Here is a 27,738-nt window from a genome sequence, read left to right as displayed (position 1 = left end):
ATGCTCAAGCCGGCGACCCCAGGGTCTTGAACCCGGGTCCTCCGAGTCCCAGTCCGACGTTCCATCCACTGCGCTACCGCCCAGTCAGGCCCGTTTTGTTTTTTTACTTTAAAATAAAATATGTGCAGTATTCATAGGGATTTGTTCATAGTATTTTTTATAGTCCGGCCCTCCAACGGTCTGAGGGACAGTGAACTGGCCCCCTGTGTAAAAAGTTTGGGGACCCCTGCCTTAGCATCTGCTCACAGAGTAGACTGGAACGGGGACCCGTGCTCATCCAGGACAGTGTCTCCACTTTTCAGGGCAAAGGGCGTTGGAACCAGCAGAAGACACGATCTCCCAAGTCTCCCACCTCAGTAAAACCCATGGAACTGTGCACACCCTCGAAGTCGCGAAGTGCCAGCCTAGAGGAGGCCTCAGAGTCTCCAGCAGCCAGGCAGATCCCCCCAGAGGCACGTCGGCTCATTGTGAACAAAAACGCAGGCGAGACCCTCCTGCAGCGGGCGGCCCGTCTGGGCTATAAGGTAAGGGTCCTTCGGCCGCAGGTGCCACTGCTTCAGCGTAGGCGGAGAGCTTCTTCCCCTGGCTCCTCTGCGGCCTGGGCGGGGTTCTGTTTGGGTCTTGAGCCTCATTATACTGCTGACCTCCTTGGCCCTAGCATAGTCTAGGTGAGTGCTAGCTCATCGGAATGGCATTTTGAGTTGAACATAATTAAAATAGTGACACGATATTGTGCAATCCATTTCTAGGCCAGAAACAGGTTAGGGTAGGGGAGAGTTTATGTTTTCTTGAATTTCCTTGTGCAGTGGCTCCCGCACTCAGAGAGGAGGGGTGATCATTGTTCACTCTTCAGATCCTCACCCAGCATCCCCTCATTTCAACTCCCAGTATTACAGGGGCCAGGCGCACGTTGGAGGGCAGGGCTGGGCTCCCCCCACAGTAAGCTACTTCCTTAGGGATCAGAAGGAAAGCCGGTAAGGAAGCTGGCTTTACTGAGCACTTCTTTTGTCATGCTAAGAACTCTGATTACTTCATATCACTTTGTCTTCACCATAGGCCTGTGGAGGTAGGTTTTATAAGCCCCATTTTACAGGTGTGAAAATCAAAGGTTCAGCAGTGTAAAGTGCCATGTCTGAGATCACCCAAATACCACATATACGTGAATCTGAGTTCACACCATGGTCTTGTTGATTCCCAAGCACCAGGGTAGGGGTAAAAGCCTGATGCGTTTACCATCATGAAATTTTGTTGTTCCCTGCGTTTTGTTGCTATGAACTCCCTTGATCATGTCACTTGGCTCACCACACTCTTTCCTCAGGATTTGTTCCTCAGGGTTGAGCTTCTGCGTTGGAGAGTGAGCCTTCTCTTTTTTAGGCTTCTGCTGCCTATAACAGACTCATTTAAAGACAGCCATGTTGCCAGCGCAGCTGTCCGCACAGGAGAGCTGTCTGACAGGGTCTCACTGACAAACTGCCACCTTTCTTGAGCACCCAGTGTGGGACCTGGAGAACTGGCAAGGGAGATCTGCAGGAAACAGTAACGAGCAGCCCCTGCCCTCAACATTAACTCTCTTTAACTTGGGGCTGAACCAGCAGACAGGAAACTAACTGCAGGAGAGTCAACCAGGACAGGGCCAGGGCAGTGGGGCAGCCTGTCACAGGAAGGAGAACGTGTGGTCTGAAGCCGGGGAGAGGCAGTGTCCGCAGAGGTCAGGAGGGTATGGCCTCATGCTGTCCAGGCACAGCACTGACGCCCCGTTGCCAGGAGGCAGCACCCCCCCCCAGCACAGGCGCACTTGCTCAAGGTGGGCTTGCACACTCACTCCACCAGCCAGCCTGTGAGCCAGCGCTCAGTGGGGCTGCCTGAACAGGCATCTCACCCGGCCTGGGAGGGTTGATGATAGGTCAGTGCTGTGGCCTCCTCCTTCAGGGGAAGGGCTACATCTTCCCTACCAGTCAGCTTATTCACCACTTCATCCCAGACTAGCCAGGGTGCTTCAAGGCCCAGAGTCCCCCTTCCGGTACTATCATCTCAGCCTGGCAAAGCTAAGAATCACTCTGTGGCTGAATGACAGGCCTGGATTATACTTGGAACAGCCTTGATTTGAGGGGAGGGCTGGGGTAAGCATCCAGAGATGGTATCTAAAACGATGAAAAGCAGCGCCTAGAGAGAGTACTAGAACCAGTTCTTTCTTCCTCATTCTCAAATCACCGCCAGAGGCTGTGCTCGCCGCCACAGGTCCCCTTGGCCTTGCAAAGCCCCCGGCTGGGGAACCAGTGCTCGTGTAGTCCAGATGCTGAAGGTTTGGGCTCTGGGTGGGGGGTGAGCCTCTCTGAGGACCTCACCCCAACAACCCACATCCAGATGCATGTTCTTGGTCATAAATACCTCCCCACCACCGAGGGAACATCCAGAGCTGAGGCCCTGGCAATGGCACCTCATGACTAACTGTTGACAAAAGATTTTGAGACTTGCCTGTTGTTCCCCAGAATAAAGGGCAGACTCTGAGACTCTGCCAGCCACTTGGAGAACTGGGTGGTTTCAAGAACTAGTCCACTTTGGCTCATGCAGCTGCCCTTGTCCCCACAGGACGTTGTTCTCTACTGCCTCCAGAAAGACAGTGAGGATGTGAATCACCGTGACAACGCTGGCTACACGGCCCTGCATGAAGCCTGCTCCCGGGGCTGGACTGACATTCTGAACATCCTGCTGGAACATGGGGCCAATGTGAACTGCAGTGCACAGGACGGCACGAGGCATGTCCCCCTGCCGCTCCCAGCCTCCCCCAGCTCACCTGCAGGCTAGACACCTCTGCAGCGCGCCAGGCTGCCAGGCTGCGAGCTGCACAGAGCTCTTGTCAGGAGGTGTTTGGGGAAGACATATGCAGACTGCAGGGGGCACCAAGTTAGGGTAGGGGGCTGCATTCCCGGCTGGCCAGTTGGGTTGTTTACACAGGGGAGGTTGCGTTGTCTAGGGAATGCCCCATCTGATGTGGCCTCACCAGGAAGACCACTCAGGCTTTCTGGAAACCATCCTGATGCTGCACCTGTCTGGGGCAGAATCTCGGGCTTCAGGAACCCGGAGGCCAACCTTAGGGTAACATCCATATTTGATTCTTGATTTGATCTCTATACTTTAAAAAAGGCAACTGTCGTGTCTTACAGAAACTGTGCCCATTGTCCTCTGCTTTATCAGAGATCTTACTTCCTGGGCAAAACTGAGACATGAGTCGCATACCAAGTGGGGGGATTTGGGTCAAAGGACTATGGCTCTGCATGGCTGCCACCTGCTGTGTGGACCTGTTCTGCTCAGCCCTGCTCGTGGGCAGTCAACCAGGTCCTCTGTTCATAACCTCGAGCATCTGCTTTGAGTTTCTGCTTGCTCAGGGTCCCATTTGCTCCTGAATTGCAGAGCTACCAATGAAGCTCCATTGTGCCACAGAGACTGTCCCAAGATGTTGGGGGGAACAGAAGAGAGGAAACTGGGAGGGAGGAGAAGGAGGTGGGGAGAAGGAGTAAGGGGTGCAAGCCAGAGGTGGCTCCTGCACTCTGAGTCTTACCGGCATTATGCTGGGGGCATCTCATTCTACTTTTCTCCGACGAGGTAGCCTGAGGTCTGGACACCCAGGTTCCTACTTGGGCCCTATTGTCCTCATTCCATATCCCCTCCATAGGCCAGTTCATGACGCCGTGGTCAACGACAACCTGGAGACCATCTGGCTCCTGCTGTCCTATGGGGCTGACCCCACACTGGCCACCTACTCGGGACAGACAGCCATGAAGCTGGCCAGCAGTGACACCATGAAGCGCTTTCTCAGCGGTAAGCATAACCCAAACTTAAAGCTGGAATCTTCGGGGCTACTCTCTGATTCCTGAACTCCTGAGGACAGATTCTTCGCCACTCGGCATCTCAAACCCCTCTGAGGAGGGGTGTCAGCCCTTTCATCAGCTGCCTTTTGAGTGTCTCAGAAATCTCTATATACTTTAAAAAGCCCAAAGGCTCACTTTCTCTTGTCCCTGTGTTGTGTGTGTCCATGTTGCGTGTATCCTCTCCAGGACTTTGGTAGCCTGTGGGGACCAATTTCCCGGTGAGGCTGTGGGGCTGGCCTCCCTGTGGAACATCAGCCCCACTAATAGAGTGGGTGGGGGTGAAATGCATTGACCTGTGCTTTGAATGGGCTATAGTTGCAAAGTGACACTTAGTGTTTTACTTTTGTTTCTGTGTTTTCTCCTGTTGGTGAGCAGAGTGGAACCCTTGGGACCTCTCGTGCTGCTTTATTTCTCACATCCCTTGCCTGCAGTAACGGGGAGGGGGGTGTTGTCTACGTCCCCACCCCCCACCAGTCCTGTCTCTTCCTCTCTCACCTGACCTCTCTGGAAAGTGTCTGGTGTTCAGGCCTATGGCAAGGGCCACAAGCCAACATGTGTTTATTTTGTCATTAGTAGATGGCAGCTGTTTGTCTGCAGTTACAGAGCTGCACTGAGTCAGGCCGCCCGAGGAAGATAAGCAGGGAAGTCTAGCTTGGGCATGCTCAGCAGGGATCTCCTCAGACTTGACCTCTGAAGGAAGAAACCCTGCCTCCTCTGTGAGATCACAGTTTGGCCATCCCTCTGGCGGTTACTTCTTCAGACTTCCTGAGTGACAGAGCGACAGAGCCTCAAGGAGTTGTACCATGGACCCTCCTCAGAGGTGTCAGTGTTTGTGGTAGAACCCCTCTCAGGCTGAGAGCGCAGGGGAGCAAGGCTTTGCCACAGGCCACTGTCTGGTGAGTCCCCACCCCGCCCCCCACCCCAGAGACACAGGTCGGGGCTCCCAACTAGGGGCTCATTTGTTTATTGAACAAAGGTTAACTAGGCAGCTGATGATGAAGGAAGAAACAAAGGAAGGTCTTCATGAAAGGAGTCCCGGAAGGGAAGTGCCACCTAGATACTTCTAGAAGTTGGAGGGGAGCGATAGAATGCCACCGAGCGAGGCCTTGGGTTCTTCCCAGCCAGCCTCTGTTCTGTCCCCAGTCAAGTCACCTAAAGCCTGCAGTCCCTGGTCACTGTCCACAGGCCTCAACCTTCACAGCCAGACCCAGCCTCTCCCTGGCTCAGGGAAGGAGGATTGCCTTTTCCTTTGCCCCATCTTTTGGGTCCCAGGCCCCAGTCATTGAGGCACAGGACCACTTTGTGATGCTCATTCGGTCATTTGTCCTGGACCAGTGATGACTCCTATTCCCTTTAGCTGAGCCATCAGCGGGGTGCGGGGCTCGACAGGCACTCTCTGTGGCCTCCTCCATGCACCCTGCCTTACGCACATTCTCTCTTCTATGCACACACATGTAGTTGTCTGCATCCACTCAGTCACCAGGAGAAGCTGGCACAGACGACCATCCGGAGCTCCTTAGCTTCAAGCTCTGTCTCTGATCCGCAGCTCTGGTCCAGGGCCTCTGTGGGCTAATGACTGCCCTCCTGAGGGTCCTGGTGCTTTCTGGGCCCACATAAAGCTCTCTGTGACCACCTGAGAAAGCACACGAACTCTTTACTTCCCTGACCCTTTCTCCAAAATCCCAAAGGAATTTGAATGTTGGAACCATTTGAAGTAGTTAAGATATCAGAAATAAACACATTTTTTTTCTCTCCTCTTATTTTTATTATCTCATCTCAACTACTAGCGGATCTTTCGATGTCTTCTTAAACTAACTTGAATGCCAGTGCCTATTGCAGAAGCAAGAGGAGACTTAGCCTGACCAGGCGGTGGCGCAGTGGATAGAGCATCGGACTGGGATGCTGAGGACCCAGGTTCGAGACCCTGAGGTCGATAGCTTGAGTGTGGGCTCATCTGCTTTGAGAAAAGCTCTCCAGCTTGGACCCAAGGTTGCTGGCTTGAGCAAGGGGTTACTCACTCTGCTGTAGCCCCACGGTCAAGGCACATATGAGAAAGCAATCAATGAACAACTGAGGTGTCGCAACGAAAAACTGATGATTGATGCTTCTCATCTCTCCGTTCCTGTCTGTCCCTGTCTATCCCTCTCTCTGTCTCTGTAAAAAAAAAAAAAAAAAAAAAAGAGAGAGAGAGAGAGAGAGACTTAGTTCCCATACTTCCTAGCTTGTCCAGGCTACGCAGCTTCATTTGAATCTTTTTTTAAATTTTTATTTATTTATTTTTTTAGTGGAAAGAGAAAGAAAGAGAGATGGGGGGAGGGAGTAGCAGGAAGCATCAATTCCCATATGTGCCTTGACCAGGCAAGTTAGTTCAGGGTTTCAAACTGGCGACCTCAGCATTCCAGGTCGATGCTTTATCCACTGCACCACCACAGGTCAGGTTTTTTATTGTTATTATCATTCAGTGAGAGGAGGGAGGCAAAGAGACAGACTCCCGCATGCTCCTGACTGGGATCCACCTGGGCAAGCCCACTACAGGGTGATGCTCTGCCTATCTGGGGTGTTGCTCTGTTGCTTAGCAACCGAGCTATTCTTAGTGCCTGAGGTAGAGGCCATGGAGTCATTCTCAGCAGCTGGGGGCCAACTCACTCCAATTGAACCATGGCTACAAGAGGGGAAGAGAGAGAGATAGAGAGAACTGAGAGGGGAAAGGATGGAGAAGCAGATGGGTGCTTCTTCTGTGTACCCTGACCAGGAATCAAACCCGGGGCATCCACACGTGAGGGTAGTGCTCTACCACTGAGCCAACCAGCCAGGGCCTGTTCAAATCTTAACATTGTTTCTCAACTTAATGGGATGGAGTAGTAGCTTCATAATGGGGACCAGGAGCTGAAGGGAGTGTTAAAACTGGGCCACCTCTTTTCCATGCAGATATCAAGTGGTGTTAAAGGCAGGTACTCTGGCTGTTGGGAATAGTGCTAGCAAGTCAGGCCAGGACCTCAACTCAACACCCCAGCAAGGCAGACACTGGCAGGAGTCAGTGGGCTTCCAGTAGGGGTGGCCCTGGGTCCAAAGGGGTATCTTGGGGGGATGAGAGGACAATACTCAGGGCCTTTTTTAAAAAAAATGTAGGTACAATTTAAGTAACAGCTATTTGGAAGTAAACAATTCAGTGGCACTTAGCAATTTCCCAATGTTGTGCAACCATCATTGGGTGCTGGTTTGGTTCCTTGAACTGAGTGTTTCTTTCTTTCTATGTCCTCGTGCCCCTCCTTCCCAGATCTCAAGAAGCCACTGGTTACAGTGTAGTTGTGGCTTCAGGAAGAGCCATGAGGTTGGAGGTTAGAGTGGCAGTCCCCTACACTGTCCTACACACCTGCCTGCGTTTGGGTGGACTTCTGGAGTTTTTTATTTTACCCTTTCTATCTGGCGGACGTATTTTAAAAGCTTTTTCCTTTTCATCCCCAAGTGTTTGCTTGACCAGACTCTCTGTTGATGGTCTTCTTCCTCCCCTAGTGGAGGTCCCACTAGGCAGAAAATGAAGCCAAATCCCCACAGGGTGCAAAGGGCTCCATTTTGTGCAGGCGGAAAAGGTGAGCAAGAGCATCAGGATTGTACCTCGTGTACAGCTTCCCTCACTTTGCTAGGCCTCTGTTCTGGAAGAATCTAGAAATCATATCCTCTTTTAAATACACAAAAGAATGTCACTGCTTGACCAGGCAGTGGCGCAGTGGATAGAGCATTGGACTGGGATGTGGAGGACCCAGGTTCGAGACCCTAAGGTCGCCAGCTTGAGCGCGGGCTCATCTGGTTTGAGCAATGCTCACCAGCTTGGAACCAAGGTCGCTGGCTCGAGCAAGGGGTCACTTGGTCTGCTGTAGCCCCACGGTCAAGGCACATATGAGAAAGCAATCAATGAACAACTAAGGAACCGCAACGAAAAACTAATGATTGATACTTCTCATCTCTCTGTTCCTATCTGTCTGTCCTTATCTATCCCTTTCTCTGTCTCTGTCAAAAAAAGGGGAAAAAAAGAATGTCACTATTTACAGGTGTCCAGTAGTGAATCCTTCTGTAAAGCAGATGTTGCTATTCAGCTGGACTGCACATGTGGATTTCCTATATTGGGTTGGCTTACCGTCAGGCATCCCCAAACTACGGCCCACAGGCCACATGCGGCCCCCTGAGGCCATTTATCCAGCCCCCTGCCGCACTTCCGGAAGGGGCACCTCTTTCATTGGTGGTCAGTGAGAGGAGCATTGTATGTGGCGGCCCTCCAACGGTCTGAGGGACAGTGAACTGGCCCCCTGTGTAAAAAGTTTGGGGACCTCTGAAAGTGAGGCCTGTTTCTTCTGAGGTCGTGAAGGATTTAGTGGCACTGCTTTACTTATTTCTTCAGCTGGGCGTTTATTGAGCACCTGTTAGGTTTTGGGTACAATGCTGGATACTGGAGGCTGGAGAGTGAGCCCTTTCTCTTATGTCCTGGGGCTTGGAGCACCAAGCTCTCAAGGCCAAGGGTCTTTGGAAGACCTCCTCAGGCCAAGTGACAAGCAGGCCTCTGACCACTTTGCCTTTGACCATTTGAAGGAAAGAAGGCTATCCAAGCTAGCCAAGGGAACACAGACTTACTCTTCCTCCTTTGTTGGAAAGAACGGGGGGCTGGGGGCCTTGGAGGCAGTACAGGGCTGCTTCTGCTTCCACGGCTGAGAGGTTAGCGCTGTACCGCTTGCGGTCACTGAATCACAGGCTTTTGTTTGCCTGCCAGAGACCTCTGCCATATGAGCCCATGTCAAAGCCACTTGTTTTCTGTTTGCTGGCTTGTTTGTTGGTTTGTTTTGTTTCCTCCTTTCATGTCCCTTAGTTGGCACTTGGTTGGAGGAGGTGCGGAGGCTATAATGGCACTCTGAGGAATAAAGAAACTGATTGCCAGGGTGATCAAACTCACATTGAGTACTTAAACTTCTTTTTTATACCAAGGGAAATTCACATAAAATGGCCATTTCAAAGTAAACAACTCAGTGACATTTCGGGCGTTCGCGGTGTTGTACAACCACTATCTCTGGCTTGTTTCTAGACATTCTCATTACACCAGAAGGAACCCTCACACCCTGCTGGCCAGTTGCTTTCCGTTTGCCCCTCTGCCCAGCCCCTGGCCACCAACCACCCCTCTACTTGCTGTGTCTGGATTTGCCCTTTCTGGACATCAGATAAACGGAGTCATGCAATACGTGAGCGGACTTTTAGGTCTGACTTCTTTCATGTAGCAGAATGTTTGGAAGGTCCATCCACGCGGTAGCCTGTTTGAGTGCTTCATTCCTTTGAAGGTTGGGTACTGGTCCATTGCATGGACACGCTACACTTTCTTGACCCATTTGTCAGCTAAGAGCATTTGGTTTGTGCTGACCTTTTGGTGATAGTCACTAGTGCTGCTGTCACTGTGTGTGTACAAGTATTTGTTTGGGTACCGGTTTTCCGTTCTTTTGATATAGACCTGGGAGCAGGCTTGCTGGCCTGAGGGTGCTTTTGCAGAAGAGAATAGGTTAAAGGACTGAAAATTGTGGAAGGGCACATGGGAGAAAATCAAGGGAAAGGAAAATCCCCCTCCACCCTGACTGGAGGTGAAGACCTGAGAGCAAATGTGACGAAGCTGCGCTGAGAAGCAAGCCTTGCGCTTTGTTCTTGTGTGCCACTCGTGGGTCTCTTCCGACTTTCGCATGTTTGCTCAGGCAGGTTAACTTCTGGATGTCACCAAAAAGTAGATTCGCCTGCAATTGACAAAGATGTGCTCTTAGTGGGGAAAATTAGAGGAACGTGCTGGGAGTTGCTGAAGGCAGTTCCTAGAGGAGCCCTAGGAATGTGGTGACCTAGGGATGTCCTCATGGAGTCCTCATGTGACCTCTTGGTGGGGACAAGGGTCATTTGTACGCATAGGTTTTGGCATGCTGGTTAAAGCAAGCACATTACTTCATGGTGTATAGTCTGGTCTTGTGTTGTGTTAATTCCTCCGTCTCTTTCTTTCTTCTCCATTTATTATGTTCCTACTATGTGTGAGGTGCCTGGGTTTAGGTAGCCAGGAGACAATGATGGAACAAGATAAATGTAGTCCCACTCACAGTCTTGTTCCTCTCTCTCCTTGGACACCTAGCACAGGCCTAGGCACAGAATAGACAGCAACCTGCCCAATGCTTTAGGAAGAATCTCCTGCCAACTCTGAAGTGGCAGAGGGCACAAAAGAGCACTTAAACTGGCAGCCATGACCTCAGAGTTTTTTCATGAAAAGCACGGAAAAATATACTTGACTAAGGTTTTCCAGTCTAGATGCTCACCATTATTTTGAAAGCTTCTCTCTGGCTACTGTTTCTTACTGGAGGAAACCCTTCATCTCTTAGAAGGTTGCTAAAAAAGGACTTATTTCAGTGGGTCACGACAGCTAATAGGTATTTTGCCAATAGGATGCGTGCGGGGACACTGGGGTGCCGTAATACCTTCCATCGGCAGAAAAGAGCTCTGCTTCTTTAAGAGTGGCCGACTGCTCGCTTCTTCCTGGGATTTCGTTTTCAGGGGCACCCTCACCTCATCTGTGCCCTTTGGACTCTCCTGTCCTGTTTCCCAGGTGTCACTTAAGGGTTGGTGGCAACCATACACAGTCAAATCAGCTTGCCAGCTATACTAGGTGGCATATTGGTAACCAGTGGGCCATGCGCCCACAGATGATGACATAATTGAGTTTGTCATGAAAACCTGTTTTTTGTCCACGTGAGGCTCAGGAGTGAAACAGTCCAGCTAAACAATGAATGCTTAGCTAGGAAACAAGAAAGCTAAGTGTTGACCTGATGTCCGTTTTCATAGCAGGTCAGCAAAAGGTGGTTTAAACAAATATTTTTTAATTATAGTAAAGTACCTATCACACAGTTTACTGTTCTAATCACTTTACAGTGTACAGTTGAGTGGTTGCCTACACAATGCTGTACAACTATCACCACTATTGAGTTTCCGAACTTTCTCATCGCCTCCAAAGGAAACCCTGTCCCCGTGAGGCAGTCACTTCCTGTCCCCTCTCAGCCACCAATCTGCTTCTGTCTGTAAATGTGCTTGTCCTGGATCTTTTATATGCAAGGCATCATATACTGTGTGGCCTTTGTGTCTGGCTTCTTCCACTTCGTACAGTCTTACCGAGTGTCATCCCAGTTGGAGCCTGTGTCGGCACCTCATCCCTCCCTATGGCTGAGTACTATTCCGTTGTATGGATATACCTGCCATGTTTTGTTCATCCCTTTATCAGCTCAGAGACATTTGGATTCTTTCCACTTTGGAGCTACTGTGAATAGAATCGCTATGAACATTCGGTTATAAGTTTTTGTTTGAACACCCGTTTTTAACTCTTTGGGATCTATAGCTAGGATTGGAACCAGAAGGTTTTTGTGAGGATCAACATGGCCTTCTCCCAGATGTTTTTCAAAGGTGGAACAGAGGAATTGTGCTTCCTTATCTCACGTTGAGTAGGGGAGATCAGCACTAGATAAATTAACAATGTGACCAGCAGGTAATTCGGATTCTGCTTGCAGAGTAATTCCCTAGGGTGGTTAGAGCAGGGATCCCAGGCCTGAATCCCTTTAGGCGGGTCAGGGAAGGAGCAGAGCGTGGTGGGCGGGGCCTGCTGGGCCTGCTGGGCCAGCACAGCACATGAGGCCTCTCCCTCCAGCCAACTGTCCACCTGCAGGAATGTGGCTGCAACGTTGCCAGATCTTCTGATATTTTTAAAGAAAAGTTGGAAATCGGGATTTTTAAGTGAAATCTTTTGTTTTTAAAATAATAGACATTGATTAGTATTTTGGTTTTTATTTGTTTGTTTTGTTTTAAACACTGAGCCAAACCGCAGGTGGTCAGTGGGCTAGATTTGGCTCCTGGCTGCTGGTTTGCAACCTCTGATTGACAGCCAGAAGCTTATCGCTCAGCCTTCTTGTGGTCCCCCCTTCCCTTCTCCCACTCCCTAGCACCAGTGGACTGACTCTGCTTCTAGATTCCTTGTCCACCCTCCGCTCCTTGTCTCACTGCATTGTCTCCTTTCATCAGATCACCTTTCAGATCTTCAGGGCCGTGCAGAAGGCGACCCTGGTGTGTCCTGGGACTTCTACAGCAGCTCCGTGTTGGGTAAGCTCACAGTGCGACTCCCTGCGCACGCCCTTCGGTGATCCAGAGATGCGGGACTTGCTTTGGATTTCACTCCTGCTTCCCAAAGGCAGAGTGAGCCCGTGGGGTAGAACTTCTTCCCCTGTTAGCAGCTGATAGGCCCTTTCAACCCAAATTCTAGTGCCTGCCTCTCCCAGACTCAGAACTTACTGGCATTTACTTGGAAAAAAGATATCACCTGCCCCACCCTGGATTTTTATTTTTTATTAAGTGAGAGGCAGGAGGCAGAGAGGCAGAGACAGACTTCCGCATGCGCCCCCCCCCACCCGGATCCACCCAGGATCCACCCAGCAAGCCCCCTACAGTGCAATGCTCTGCCCCTGTGGGGATGCTGCTCTGTTGCTTGGCGACTGAGCTGTTTCAGTGCCTGAGGTGAGGCCATAGAACCAGCCTCCATGCCCTGGGCCAAATTGCTGAAGCCATGGCTGCAGGAGAGGAGAAGGAGGAGGAGGAGGAGGAGGAGGAGGAGGAGGAGGAGGAGAGAGAGAGAGAGAGAAAGAGAGAGAGAGAGAGAGAGAGAGAGAGAATGGGGAGGGGGAGCGGTGGAGAAGCAGATGATCGCTTCTCCTGTGTGTCCTGACTGGAAATAGAACCCAGGATTTCCACACACCGCAGATGCTCTGATGCTCTGATGTTCTACCACTGAGCCAACCTGCCAGGGCCTGGGTGTTTATTTTTCTCTCTGTCAAGACCCCTTTCTCCTCCCTTGTTTTGTTCTAATCCTGCCAGAAGCCTCGCCCCATGCACATTGTCACCTTTTGTGGTATAGATCACAATCAAGACAGACCCAGCCCCTCATCTGGCAGCTGCCACTCCGCCCCTCCCCTGGCCCCACCATGAGCACAGTTTCTGAGATAGCTGCTGTCCTGAGCCCTCGGCCCTCTGGCCAAGAGGAGCCAGTCTTTTTCTGTGTCAGTCATCTATCACACTCATCATGAGAGCAGGGGCTGTAGTTGAGGTCAGAGACTCATTATACTACTCCACCTTCAACTCATTATACTACTCCACCTTCCCCTCAGCTAGGGGAAGTTGGAGGACAGAAGGCTGGGATGGTGGGAGACAAACCGCATCCAGATCGGCCTGTGGAAGGAAGCTGGCCGAGCCTGCTCGGTTCCGGAGACAGCAGTGGGCAGCTGGGGTGGTTGGGGAAGACTGGGGGAAGTGATGGGCAGGTGTTTTACCTTCACTTTAACTGTGACGGAATCTTCAGACGTTCATCTCCGGCAGTTGAGCAGCTCATTCTTCACACCACCTTGCTTTTTTCCAGTTGAAGGTGGAGTAGTATAATGAGTCTCTGACCACAAAAAACTACTGTGTTTCAGGGCTAGAATTTTCACATGCCCTGCCCAGGACGGGAGCCATAGGGGTCATTGAACCTTGGCCCCGGCCATGCATCCGCAGGCTGGTTGTTTACCTTCTAATCACCCACCTTGGTCTTGCTGGACCATTTCTGTTCTTCGGTTTTGTGCATGTGGCTCAGTGCTAATTCCCTGTGTGATCTCCTTACAGAGGAAAAAGAAGGGTTTGCCTGTGACCTCCTACATAATCCCCCTGGGAACTCGGATCACGAAGGAGATGAAGGGGAAAAGGATGACTTTATGTTTGAGCTCTCAGACAAGCCTCTTCTCCCTTGCTACAACCTGCAAGTGTCAGTGTCACACGGGTAAGTGTCTGAAATATCTGTGGGGACCACATTCCAGGACCCTGGCAGTCCCTGGCCTGCCCCCTGGGAAGGGTGACATTCTCCAGAAGGAAGCTGAGACCTGGAGAACAAGTGCTGGGCGTGAGGGAGACAGTATATGACCAAGGCCAGCCTGACTTTCCAGCTCCAATTGGTTCTCTTCACAATAGAGGCTGTAAGCTCTAGATACATTGACTATTTATTTCCTAACCCCTAAATCTAGATTCACTTTGTGAAGGATTTTTTTTTCTGTTCCTAGATGTAAGAGATGATCTGGGAGACATATGGACTGATGAACTATTAGAATCTCTGGAACATTTTTGTGGTTTTTGGGGACAGCCAGACAGAATATTTGAAATTGAGATTCTTGGAAGAGCCATGACATATGGTTGCCATAGCTATAAGGCAGTGGGGTCCTTAAGCAACCCAGAGGCTGGTGTCTCACAGCCTCAATACCGGTGCAATGGCACTGTGTATATTATAGTGGGGTCACCCATATTTGGACACTAAAGTTTACCTGACACTTGACATTACAGTGAGCCTAGTTTTAATCTTTATTTGATGATGCAGGAGGGAGCTGGATAGCCTGTAGGCCATGGTGTTTGTCGGGTTGGCCGTGTGGCCATGTATGCAGTGCTGGTTAGGACAATGGAAGATGAATTGTCCTTTTTCTCTGAGCCTTCATCGAGTATTCTCTTCTTGGTGTCTTCTTCACATATTTCAAATAACTCTGCAAATACTTCTATGGCTACTTTTTTTTTTTTTTGATACCTAATCTTTAAAATATCAGGTCCTTTTTAAGTTTTTTAGAAATGTATAGATTGATTCAAGGGAGAGAGAGACCGAGAGAGAGAGAGAGAAGCATTCACTTATTATTCTACTTAGTTGTGCATTCATTAGTCTCTTCCCATATGTGCCCTGACAGGCGATTGAACCTGCAACCTTGGGGATTTCAGGACGATGCTCTAACCAACTGAGCTAACCGGCCATGGCTAATGTCAGAGCCTTAAAAAAAAAGCAAAACCCATGAAGTGTACATGATACAGACAGGAGGGGACAGTGGGTTAGGAGCCTTTCAAGCAAGCCCCTCTGGTGAGGACTCTAACCACTCACTCAACCGCAGTTTCTCTGCATCCCTTCCCCCATGCCTGATAAGAATAAAAATAGCTTATATGATGATACTAGTAGGGATAAAGTTTCAGGGGCTTTTGGTCCTTATTCTTCTGGGCATAAGCTGATCCCTGAGGGCGGGGCTGGGCCTCTGGGATATAGTATTGCACAGTTAATTAATTCCTCCAAAGTATTCAGTACCTCCTTCTCTGAAACAGGATCTTGGGCCCCAGGCAGTAAAAGGACCAGGGTAGTTGTGTTTTAGGTGTGGACAGAACACAGCCAACCGAGGCCGCACGCCTCTGAGCTAGCAGGGCGGCAGACAGGTTTTCGGTCAAGAGCTCGGGGTGGGTGACAGGGCTCCCCTGCTGCCGCCCCTTACAGCACCTCATCCACGGCTGCCCTTCCACACAGCTGCACCACAGTGTGACAGTTCCATCTGATTCAAGAACTATGAATGGCCTTCTGAGGCCCTGTGGGGTTTAGAAGTGCCTTCTATATCATTAAAGCAAAACTGAGTTCTGATCGCTATGTCAATGTTCAGGGGCTTTTCCTTTCTAATGGTTCAAGCGCATGCTATCTGTCATCCCTTCCCGTGACCCAGAATACTTCATTGCCTGATTGTGTAAGATGACAGTTTGCACTCATTTGGAAGAAGTGTTGCATTTTAGGGATAAAAATTGGGGGACTCAGTAGACAGTTACGCACTGTATAGAACCTTCAATTGTATAAATATCTCTTAAGCAGTTGCACCAGGTCAAATGCCGAGGACCATAATACAACTCTGGCCTTCAAAGAGTCTCCAGTCTCATGGCAGAGATAGACGGGTATACCGTTAACTCTAATAAGAGACCAAATGTCCGAAGCAGATTTATTGTTGCAAACAACTCAAACAGTTCAGAAGAGTATCAAGTGAAAAAGAACAGGCCAGCCCGCCCCTAGCCCCCATTCCTATGCCACAGAGAGAACCATCGTTTACATTTCTTTTGTATCCTTTCTGAAATGGGCTCTATTATAAGTAGTATAATACGAGTGTGAACCAAGCTCCAGAGACTGGATCAGGGGCCAGGGACGAGCAACCAGCTCTATTAGGGGAAGGCTTCACAGGTGATATGGTGTCTGAATTGGGCCAGAGGGGGTGTGTGGCACAAGCAAAAGCACTAAGATGGTGAGATGCAAGTTCTGAAAGTTCTGAAAGCAGGACTGGTCTTCCCCAAAGGGTTGGCACTTGGCTGTGGCGGTGGCAGTAGTGTGTGTGTGTTATTGGCTGGAGGTTGAGCTGAGAGGTTCAACGGGATCATAATGTTTGAAGCGTCTTGCAGATTATCATGCAAAAGAATTTGGAGTGGTTTTGTTTTTGCTGGAGATACTGGGGACCCATTGAAAGCTGTTCAGGGAATGAGTGAACAGTCTGATCTTCTTTCTAGAAAACTAATAGTAACAGCGGATCCAGTGAGGGTGGGTGGCAGAATAGTGACTCTTGGCAGCGGGAAACCAGCTAGGAGGCTGATGCAACATGCAACTAGTCCAGGCCGAAAGTGATGAAGACTAGACACGGGACCTTGGAATGAATGACAAGAAGGGAAAGCCTTGGAAACAGGGATCACTGACATGGGGATGCAGCATTTCTTCCTGGTTTAGTCAGTGCAAGCGATTGGCCCATGATGGGCCTCTCCGGCACCCCGCCCAGCTGTCCCCAGGCTGCCACCCAGTCGGCAGAGGCAGGCTGGCTGTAACATGAGCTCCAGCCCTGCAGAACAACGGTGCTGCCGCTGGAGAACAAACTTGTCTAATGCATTCCAGAGCCAAAGAGAAATGCCTTTTGGATTACCCACAGTTTCGGCTTTTCTCCATGGCCCCCCTCTGCTGGGGAAGATCTTGGAGAACAAGGAGGCCAGGGAGGCAGCAGTGAGAGCAGGAAAGGGAAACCAGCCGGGCTCCTCGGGGTCGGTGCGAAGGAGAACTGGTCCCAGCAGATGGTAAATTCCAGCTCATGGTGCCAGTAGAAGTCTGGGGAAGCCTGCTAAGAGTTGTAGGTTCTGGAAGACCCCTTCGCCTCCTGCTCCCACTCTTTGGAAGAGGTCAGTCATGGGTTGAGTGCTGGCCATTCAGCTGAAAGCCGGGCCAGCCAACAGAGGAGGCAGGAGAAAAATTTTGCCTCAGTTACACCCAAGGAGCCTCTGGGTTAGTGGTGGGGGGTAGTCCGATTGGCAACTCACTCCCCTGGGCCTTCCAGAGTGCTTCCAGCACGCCTGCCGCTTCCCCTCAGCCCCCTCCCCTGACCTCCATCCTTGCCTCTTTCAGGCCCTGCAACTGGTTTCTCTTTACTGACGTCCTGAAGAGGCTGAAGCTTTCCTCGAGGATCTTTCAGGCTCGGTTCCCGCACTTTGAAATTACCACCTTGCCCAAGGCTGAGTTCTACAGGCAGGTGGCCTCCAGTCAGCTGCTGACCCCTGCCGAGCGGCCCGGAGGCATGGAGGAGTGCCCCCCTGGCTCCTCTGAGACTGTGGAGCTGGTGCGGTATGAGCCCGAGATACTACGGCTCCTGGGGTCCGAGGTGGAGTTCCACCCTTGGAATAGTTGACGGGGAACACAGCTCCTCCCTTTTCTTCTTTCTCCTCCCGAGTTCACCCTTCCCCACCTCCCATGTTTCCCCCCACTGAGCGCACCAGACTGCAGAATGAGGCAATAATACGGACCAACAAGAAGCCGCCTTATCAATGCCAGCATTAGTGACTGGATTTTTTTTGGGGGGGGGTTACAATTAGTTCTCATCTCCTTGTCATTGTTATTGTTTTGTGGTTGGTGATGGGGGTGGAAAGTTAAACTCCATGTCTGAGGACAAGAGGTCCTGGGGGTGGTGGGAGGTGGCACCAGGGTCCCTTGGACTGGCCTCCTTATATATGACCAGACCAAACCTGGGTCCTGGGTGGCCGTGGCCTGTCTGGAGGAGAAAGGAGAAAAGCCGAAATCTCTGTGTGCCCCTTCCATTCCCCTGTGTTCTTCTGTCTTCCATAGTATTTATTTTATTAGTATTTAATTTGTGTTTCATTGGTTTCTGATAAGTCTGTATCACTGTGATAATTTGAGACAACTTGTATTGAGGGACTTTCTTCACCTCCTTTCTTTGTTTTGTTTTTGTTTTCTTGATGAGATCTGGAGCTGCTCCTTCCCTCCCTCTGACAACATTGTCCCCCAGTGGGAAGGGGCCCAGAGGGACAGGCTCATCCACTTAGGACTAATGACAGTGGCTGGTGCTGACCCAGGGCTGGGGGCTTGGGGGTAAACCCTGAGGCTTTGGTGCTCCCCTACCCCCAGTTTCTTCTCTCTCACCACCCCCCACCCTTTGCAGCAGCCCCGCTGTCTTGAGATTAGTGTTTACTGGGGAAGGGACAGGACTGTGGGACTGAGGGGTTAATGAGTGACTCTGATAGAGGAGAGTTGAGAATGGGCCTAAAGGGTAAGGTCACCCCCTCCTCATGCTTTCCTCACTGCTCCCCTCGGAGCTCACGATAAGGGTGTGGCCCTGCGGCTCTCCCCCTCCACCCGCACCCCCTGTCGCCCTACCCCAGTTACCCGTCACCCTCTCTGACACTGAGCCTCCCAGCCCTCACCCCCCAGTCTCTCCCCATCATCAGACTGACAGGACCCCTTTTCTCTCTTTCCTCTCTCTCCTTCCTCCTCCCTCTGCACAGTTTTCTTCTTGGGGGTCTGCAGAGCTCTGGGGTTGACTGCCAGTTGTGAAGTTCAGGCCTCAGCTGTTTCCTAGGTGTGGGCAGGAGACTGGTCCCGGGCAGGACCTGGGGCTGAGTGCGCAGCCTTCAGCACTGGGCTTGTTCAGGGAGAGAGAGGGAGGAGCTTGGGCTGCTTCCCTGTCCCTGCCCCTATGTGGAATTGTCTTTCCCACTCCTGTTCTTATTTTTCTACCAATTGCTATTTTTCCGAACAATCCTTGTAGAGAGTATGTGCCATCGAAAGGCAGGAGGGCCCAGCTGTGGCCGGCTCTGGTTGCAGATGGTACGGTTTTATTGTACAGGTGCTAAAACAACAACAACAAAAGAAGAAAATGGAAAAAAAAAAAAGACAAAAAAAAGCCAGTGTAAGGATGAGGACAATCTGTTCTCAGGAGACTCCTGACCCACTCAGGAGCATCGGTGGTTATTTTCTTTGTATTGTGTTTGTTCCTCGTTGCTAGGGGGAGGTTCTCAGCCCCTTTCTGTAGGACTGCTCCCCACTCGCACCATACTGCCCAGTTGGTTTTGAACAGTTGTTCTCCCTTTTAAAACAAACAAACAAAACAAACTACATATATATATATATATATATATATATATATATATATATATATATAGTTGAGGGGGTTGGGGTTTTTAATTTTTTGGTTTTGTTGGGGTTCATGGTATTTTGTGGTTTATTTTATGTTTGCCTTTACTTTTTTGCATTTGGGTGTGTATTCTGCTGCCCTTTATGTTTCATTTTAAGCAACTGGCTGTGGAGTCAAAAACACTTACATACTGAAAACCTGTGTCAGGTCTCCCGTCTCCTGTCTCTCTTTGCTGTTCTCCGGTATCGGGTTTTCCACTTTTGAAGAAGACGGGCATGTTGGTGAGGTCAGAGGGGAAAGCTCAGGTCCTTCAGGTGCAGCAGAGGAGAACAGGGAGGAGCGGCTAGTGGATATTTGGGCCACTGGGGCAATCTGTGGAACGGAAAGGAGAAGGAGGGGCAGGTCCTGGGAAGAATTGCTTCCCTGCATTGGCTTAGGCTGTATGTGCCTGGGTGTGCACACTGAAGGAAGGAGCCTTCTCTTCCATAGCCGAGGCATGGACCTCTCTAACAAGGAAACCACCTGCCTCTGGCTCTTTCTGCCCTGGACCACCCACGTGGGCATGTGAGTGCCAGGTCTTATATCAGACCTCACAGTTGGGCCCCTGTCCTGGCTGCCCATCCACATAGTGCAGACCTTCCAAGGTTCTGGTTTCCTAAATCCAACAATTATAAAGGCAAGATGTTCAACTTGCGTGGATGCCCTGAATTTTAGAGCTTTTCTTCCCACTTCTGAAATACCGTGGTGGAAGCTGTGATTCCTTCTGACCACTGACGGCAGAAAGTACCTACTGCAGTTTGTGTGGGAAGGGCATGTTGGACAAGCCTGGGAGGCCATTGGAAGCAGTATCATTCGGGCCTCTCACTGTGGCTTAGGTCTCTGGAGAGGTCTGTCTGTGTATAGGCCCGGAGATCTGCAGGTCTGGCCAGCTGGAATCCAGCCCCAGAAAAGAACTGAGCTTCTCTCTGCTCAGACCCCAGGAGTAGCCCCAGCCAGAGTCTTTCTGAGCAGATGGAGGAGTATCATCCCTTAGGAGCCCCAGCACGAATCATCCTCACCTGTCTGCTTCCCTACTTTCTCATCCTGAGGCCCTCTAGAATAGGCGCTTTCTCAGGTTCCCAAACAACCTCATAACAGTACTGATTCTAGGTCAGTTCCTGTTTGGCACTGGCCGTCAAGAACTCGGATATGTCAATAGGTCATGAGAACCACATGATGAGTGCAAGCACTCAGGCCCAGGACAGTCTGGGAGTGCGAAGAGGTGGACAAGCGCACTGGGGTGGTCGGGAAGACTTTCTGGGGGAGGTGGCGCCCATATGCTGTGATAGAAAAGTAGGAATTCAGGGTGGCAGGGAAAAGCCTTTGAATTAAGGAGACAATCAGAGAAAAGGCATGGGGACAAAGAAGATGATGGTATGTGCAGGAAACGACAACCCACTTCAGTGTCGCTGCAGCTGGAAGGGCGGGATGGGGAGGGAGGACACAGGAGCGCTGCAGTCCATGGCAAGGCAGCATAGCTTGGCCTTTTTGCCTTAGGTGATAGGGACCCATGGAAGCCTGGACACGGTAGTAACGGTAGTAACCGTGGTAAAAATGTGTTGAAGGTGGGACAGGGGGGAGGAAAAGGTAAGTGCTTGAGATTCCTTGAAGGAAAAAATGGATGCAGGGAAAGCGGTTCGACAAGGATTTATTTCCTTTTCAGGGGGAAGAAGATGCTGTGGGCAAAGTCAGAGTGACCCAAAGGAGCAGGCAGTGTTCTTTTGTGGAGTCCTGTCAGCTACTGGTACCTGGTCTGTGTGTGTGAATGCACACACCCTTTGTTCCTCTGGAGGAAGTAGGAAGAGTTCAAGGTGGAACCAAACAGCAGTTTCTTCTTCTTTTGCTTTTGGGTTCCTTACGCCACACCTTTCCCACAGCTTTCCCGAGCCCACTCACTGCCCTTCAGCCTAGGCGGGAAGATCAAAGCAGGAGGCTTGGGCCTGATAGGAAATCTGCACCCTGGTGGAGATTGGGGTGAGGACAGTGGCCTTTTACCAAATTACCTCCTAATCCTTTCAGTGTGGCTTCAGTGAAAGTGCCAGCTCCACCACTGATGACCTAGGTTGATTGACCTTGGGCAAGAACCTAATATTTCCGAGCCTTACTTGCTGCATCTGCCAAATGGAGCTCAATTTTCCAACCACGGAAGAGAAAACATGGCTGTTTAACTGAAGCTATTCCTCTCACATGCCGAGCTCATGAGCCTACAGTGGATGATGGTCTTACCAGAATGTACCTCTTTGGGGTGCAGGGCTGAAACGTAGGTCCTGTTCAAGGGACCACATTCCAGGAGGAATGACAGCCTGCCATCTCTGCGTTCCTATTTGGGGGATTAGGGGCTGGGGGAAGATTGGACATTAAACTCTTGTCCCTTCCATATTCTGACCTATAATGGGGGAAGCTTATTAGGTGTTTTTATTGTGTCCTGACCGCTAAGGCCTGCGCATGGCTGGGTAAGAGGGTCCGTATACTTAGCTGCGGGCCTGGGGGTTAGTGCTCGGCCTTCTGGATCCTGTGGCCTGGCGGGCTATGGCTCCACGTGTTCCCCTAAACCAGGACTGGCGCAGCGAGGCGGGGCTGGAAATCCAGCGGAGTTGGGCGCCGGTGGCGATGCATCCCAGCCCAGCGGCCGCCCTGGAGCCAGGCTGCCGGCTCACGCTGCAGGCAGTCGTTACCCTCCACTGGCAAACAGGGGTAGCGGGCGCCCTGATCACTCTCCGATTTCAAGGTAGAAAGCGGCCGCTCCGTGGAAGTGTAGTTAAAAACAGGCCGCTTGTTAATTTTGTTAATATGATCTTGTTAACCACTGTCACCCCAATAGAGTCCATTAAAAGAGAAAAATAAAGGCAGGGCAGGCCACGGATGGGCAGTGGAGCAGGCCGGGCGCCCTGCGGCCTCAGAACACTAGCAGCGTCCGCGGGTGGAGGGGCGGGGAGGGAGCATGGCAGCTGTGCTTCGGGGCCTCGGAGGGCTCACCTGCGGGTCGGGGGTCAGGGAGGGCCCTCCAGGGCGGGGTCAGGGCGCAGCCAGCCAATGGGGAGAGGGTGTGGAATCCAGGGCTACATTTATCCTGAAAAGTGGAGGGGGCCGGAGCCCGGGGAAAGTTCGAAGCTCCAGAGCATTGGAAGGCCTTGGTGGAAGCCGAAGTCACTCAGGGATAGTTGAGGGCTCAGGGTCAGGGCAGAGGGACGAAAGATGCCGGCCCTGGCAGCCTCTGCCGGAGCGGCAGGCCCCGCCCCGGCCGCCTTTCCTTTCCTGGGCTCGGCCAGGCCACCCGCCTGCAGCCCTGGGCTGCACAGCACCGCCTGCTGGACGACTGCCCCGCCATGTCCGGTGTGCCAAAGCAGAGGTTCTCAGAGGCTGCGACTGCCTGGAGGAACTGCTGGAAGGGGAGTGAGCTCACTCGCCTCGGATCCAGCAGCTTTGGAGCTGGATTGGGTCAGAAAGATCTCTATATTCGTGAGAATAGCTTCTTGTCCTAACCCTCCACTAAACCTGACCTTTCAGTCACTCAGTCCCACCCAGGAGTAAGGAAATGGTCATAAGGCTCTCCCAGGAAGGGGCAGCAGTGAAGGGCAGGAGTTCAGGAGTCTCTCTCAACACCTGGGGACAGCAAAGGCACAGATAGAGGCAACCTTGGCCTCTTTCTGGTCCCAGACACGGGCAAAGAAAGCAGCTGTCTGCAGTGTTGTACGAAAGATTTAAAAAGTTGTGATAGCCCACAAGTACGGGTTGTCCTCCACCCTCTCTTTCCTGCCTTAGCATAGGGCTGAAATTCCCAGATTAAACACAAGACTCATTCATTCTTTCAATAAACATTTATTGAGCACCTACTGTGTGCCAGGCACTGTGCTAGGCGCTGGGGATACATCAGTGACTAGCACACAGTCCCTGTCCTTGAGGAGCTCACAGTCTATTGGAGGGGAAACACAGAAACATGTAACTAAGGAACTACCATGTGCTAACTGCTACAGTAAGAGGTATATACAAAGTGCTGTAGGAGCCCAGGGCAGGGAGTAATACATCAGCTCCTGGGGGCAAGGTGCAGGTGTCTTGACTCCATTAAACCATTGCAAAAGCAGAGATGTTACCACACGACCCTGGTTAGAAGAAACCCTTCTCCTGAGGTCCTCCTCAGGCCCTCACCCATAACGATATCAGCACAGGTTAGTTTGTCATATTAGCTAACTTAACACTTTGAGTTAGGAAAGAAACTGGACAGGGAAGTTTCTTTCCCGGTAGAGGACATTCAAAGTAGTAACAACTCTTAGGTGTGGAGGCTGGGGGGTGGGGTGGGGGAGAGCCAAAAGGGCACTGGCCCAGGGGTGCAGGCCCTGGGCAGTGGAGCACCTGGGGTGAGTGCCTGTGCAGAGGGGAGGTTGGGGTCACCTACCTCAAAATTTGGGCCCCATCACTCACCAGCTCAATCAGTAAGCATTTGCTGATGCTTCCTAGATGGCTTGTATGTAGTGTGCCCTGCTCTGTGGGTGATGCAGTCCCGCCCCTCAGAAAGTAACACACTAATTAGGGAGACTAAATAAGTCCAGGTCTTTGAAGGTTGAAGTAACAGTTTGTGATTATAACAGAGGAGATGGCACAGGCTGTTTGTGATCAGTTACCAAAAAAGCAGCAATTGCTCCAAGTTCCAAATAAAGGACTCAGGAAAGGCAGCTTCCACGAACTGAGTCTCGAAGGATGGATAGTATTCAGTTGATACTGGTGGGGTGGGAGAAACATTCTGGTTGAACAGAACCAAGTAAAGTAAAAACAGGGAAGTGGGAAACTTGAACAGAGTCTTATTCAAAGGCCAGTAGGTCCATTGGTTTGGCTGCAGCAATACATTGGCGGGGGGAAGCACTGTAAGAGATGAATGGGAGAATCAGACGGGACTCAAGGTGAAGGACCTTGCTGGAAGGTCAAGGACTTGGGACCATGCTAAGCTCAAAATACTATTGGAACTACTGCCTTGAGCCCTAAAGTACCTCTCACCCTTTCTCCAGAATCCCTGGACCACCTTGTGACTCAGCAAATAAAGGGTTAATGCCCAGGTGCCTAGAATGGACTGGAGGTTATTTTGAGTGTCACCCCTGCCTGTAGGCAATAAGGAGCCCCTGTAGGCTTTTAAGCAGATCCGATTGGCACCCTGGAAGATTGGAGGGGACAAGATAGGTCACAGTGGGGCTCTGGATGTGTCTGGGGAGGGGATAAGCTCTGGGTAGTTTGAGGCTCTGCAAATGTGGAAGAGAGGCCAGATTTGAGAGACATGGCAAACAGCACTGGACTTCAGGAGATGGGGGAGAGGACAAGGTCAAGTGAAGGCAGCCATAAGTTGGCTCTGAAATGTCAAATATTGAGCTTAGATTGTCAGGAAAGTGGTGGCACCATTAACAGAAATAAGCAAGTCATGACAGCTTTATTTTCTTGGAAAAGGTGTGTGCGTGTGTGTATATGTGTAGCAACTTTCAAAATCAACTTTTGGGAAAAGGGCTGTCTTTGAGGGCCTGGCAGTCACCTCGGTGGAAATGTCCGGCAGCCCCCTGGACGTGTGAACCGAGCCAGGAGCTGAGGAGAAAAGTAGCGGCTGCAGCTCTGGATTTCAGACTCATCCTTACAGAGCCGAGCCAGAGCCAAGAGGGTGGACCCAAAGCCAGCACGGCACAGAGAATGGGTAACGGGGGGCACAGCTGGGCCCAGCTAATGCAGGAGGCGATGGGAACTAGTGTCACATGTTGTGAGGGCTCATAGGGGCCAAGGATTTTGAAGACATTTGATGTCACCATGAATATATCAGTGACCTACAGATTTCTATGGAGTGGGGGGTGAGGTGGACAGGGCTACCGCTAACCTATGCAGCATCTTTATGCCAAAAAACCCAAAAAAACACTTAGCTGACTTTCTCAAGATGCTTTACTACCCCCCACCAGGAAATTGTCATAATAAACTGAACTGCTAGAAAAAAGCACTGTAAGGCCAAGTGCGGATGGTATGTAATAAATGCACATGCACATATATACAGTTCCCTCCTGGGGGAGAAACAAGAAGAGAGTGAGTGAGGGTGACAGTAGTCTGGGCAGTAACGGAACAGAGAGAGGGAACAGCAACCTGGGGAGGTAGTTAGATCAAGTGGATGGTTTTGTACTGAGGACATAGCAAAGGTCCTGAGGCACGGATTCACATTAACCAAATTCACTAGACAACAAAATTGTTTCCAAGGCTGATGTGTCTTGGCTCTTAGCTTTGCCCCCACACTTGGCAGGAGAGGGGCAAGCTTATTCAAAGGAGAGAGGAGGAGATCCAGGCCCTAGGTGTAGGAGTTGACTTTCAGAGAGAACCGGCCGACCCCTCCTCAGAAAGAGGAAAGACGGAAGCAAGAATCCACGGTAGGCCACACCTGCTGGCTCCTGGCTCCTTGGTGGAGGAGGAATCAGGGTCAGGTGCCAAAGCTGGAGAAGAGGGGCAACAGTCCGGGTGACTGTGTGCTGTAGCCGCGGCGGGGCGGGCGGGCGGGCAAGCTTACGAGATGAGCAGAGGCTGGCTGCGCGGCCCCCACGGAGCGGTGAGGGAGGCCGACTGGTCTGCACCGCTGCATAGCTACCCCCGCAGTGCCTGACAGCAGCAAGACAGCAGAAGCGAAATTAATCAAGAGGGAACCCAAGATTCGGGGTGTAGGCCAGGCACAATGACTGGTCCGACAGCCCCAGGCCTTGTACAAACATTCAATTAAGTCAGCCCTACCTGGAGAGTCGGTGGCTAGGTTTTACCCTGGTGGGGCAGCCCCCCTAACCCTTCAGCACAGCCTTCGGGGGTGGTCGGGGTCCCAGATGTGCTGGCGAGTGGCGTGGGCACCACGGCCAGCTCCCGGAAGAAGGCCCTGGTCCAGGCTGGGGCTGCTCCCCAGGGCCGAGCTCCCTTCCCTGTCTCTTCCTGCTCTCACCCCACTCGGCCTTCTCCTGTCTCTTAGGGCTGCAGCTGCTCCCACACACACCCCAATCGCAGCTCTTCTACACTGGACCTGCTCCAGCTTCGTGACAGCTCTTCAGACTGGGGGATTCCCACCTGTACCCCAGTCTCCAAAGGAATCTTGGTTTGTATAAAAGGAACTAGAGAATTCTCTTCCTTAATTCCTCAACAACAACAAGAACAACAACAGTCCTCATCTCTGGGGCTGACCCACAAAGAGACTGTTATCGAAGACTTCACAGCTGCATCCTTGTCTTTGCCAGAGAAATGCAGAAGGAGATATTCACATGCGGGGCAGTCATTTCCCGACGAGGGAACAGATGGGGAGACACAGCCAGGCAAAAACAACTCTTCCCATGAAGCTCCTGCCCGCACTTTGGCCAGCAGCTTCTCGGGAGGCTGTCCTTCATCACAGCAGCCCAGTACCCTGACAAGAACTTATCCCCTACTGCTCTTGAAAGCCATGGTCTGATGCCAGGGATGCTGAAACTGGGCATGGTTTGGCCGTGGTGATGTCAGGCAGGGGTGAGGCATGGGAAGTCTGGTGCACTGACATCCCACGGAAATCTAAGGGGAGGTGAGCTACTTAAGTCAGTCTCTGCTCGAGGCAGTCCATGTGAAAACGCTGCTCCGCTTTGCCTGGTGGGTTCCACCCCGCCCCCCACCCCCACCCCCACCCCCACCCCCTTTACATGTTAGGGGGCTCCATCTTAATGAGGGAAGTGGGGTTGAATGGGGAGAAGGGGGCTGGGGTTGGAGATCTAGTCAGTAGGCTCCCAGATGTGCTCACACTAGGCTCAGCAGCAAACAGGGACCCAGAGCCTGAGGACAGCTCAAGTTCAGCCACTGGGGTCAGCCCAACAGTGGGGCGGCTGGGAGGAGACAAAGTCTGGTTTCCCAGAAGGCTTGGGTTGTGGGAGCCCCTTGGAAGCACGTGGGCCGGAAGTGGCTGAAGGTGAGCCTGATCCCTCAGAAGTTCCCTCAGGGTTTCTTCAGGCACCAGCAGCCCCTCCATGGGGGCTCCGGCCACCATGCCCTGCACACATGAAGTGGGCCTCAGTGGCCCGTCCTTAACCCCAGGGGCTGCCGCAGCACTGGAAGTCCTGATGAAGGCGGCGATGACAGTCCCAGGGGGCTGAGAGCTGGGCCCCGCAGCCCCGCTGCCCGGGGCCGAAGGTGCCGTTGTACTGGTGGAACGGTTGGCCCCAGCCAGAAGCTGGGGGAGTCCACTGAGAATCAGTGGGGTCCCTGGTGCTGCCACCTGGCTCTCTTGGAAACTGGTGTTCAGGGGGAAGGAGGCCTGCAGAGTGAAGGCGTCCTTGAAGGTTGAAGAAGGTGGAACACTCTGCAGAACGAGCTGGGTGGAAGCAGCAGTACTGGCCGGAGGGCCGCTGGTGAGCACTGTGGTCAGGGGGATTGTCTGCAGGGTCACGGCCGAGGCTGACCCCATGGGGGCCCCTCCAACGTGGATGTTGCCAGGCACTGAGGAAGTACTGAAAAGGAACAGAAAACAGCTCTGGGTATGGCGGGGGCATCTCCCAACTGGCTAGAAAGGAAGGCACAGGAGG

General features: G+C 51.6%; 2 protein-coding genes across 10 annotated transcripts in view; one reads left to right on the top strand and one right to left on the bottom strand.

Annotated features, from left to right (window-relative positions):
* The window catches only part of BCORL1 (BCL6 corepressor like 1), a 68,951-nt gene extending 49,803 nt beyond the window's left edge, over positions 1–19,148 (top strand). For all 8 annotated transcript variants that reach the window (XM_066248995.1, XM_066248997.1, XM_066248998.1 and 5 more), the window contains 6 exons: positions 303–524; positions 2,590–2,756; positions 3,674–3,819; positions 11,940–12,017; positions 13,566–13,719; positions 17,152–19,148. In XM_066248995.1, coding sequence (XP_066105092.1) covers positions 303–524; positions 2,590–2,756; positions 3,674–3,819; positions 11,940–12,017; positions 13,566–13,719; positions 17,152–17,431 — 1,047 coding nt within the window. In that variant the 3' untranslated portion in view covers positions 17,432–19,148. The remainder of the gene's footprint in view (positions 1–302; positions 525–2,589; positions 2,757–3,673; positions 3,820–11,939; positions 12,018–13,565; positions 13,720–17,151) is intronic.
* Positions 19,149–23,040: 3,892 nt separating this feature from the next.
* The window catches only part of ELF4 (E74 like ETS transcription factor 4), a 48,218-nt gene continuing 43,520 nt past the window's right edge, over positions 23,041–27,738 (bottom strand). For both annotated transcript variants that reach the window (XM_066249497.1, XM_066249496.1), the window contains exon 9: positions 23,041–27,663. In XM_066249497.1, coding sequence (XP_066105594.1) covers positions 26,859–27,663 — 805 coding nt within the window. In that variant the 3' untranslated portion in view covers positions 23,041–26,858. The remainder of the gene's footprint in view (positions 27,664–27,738) is intronic.

This window comes from Saccopteryx bilineata, chromosome X, assembly GCF_036850765.1.
Source record: "Saccopteryx bilineata isolate mSacBil1 chromosome X, mSacBil1_pri_phased_curated, whole genome shotgun sequence".
NCBI lineage: Eukaryota > Metazoa > Chordata > Mammalia > Chiroptera > Emballonuridae > Saccopteryx > Saccopteryx bilineata.
Note: the sequence above shows the minus strand (reverse complement) of the source record. Positions and strands in the feature narration are given on the sequence as shown.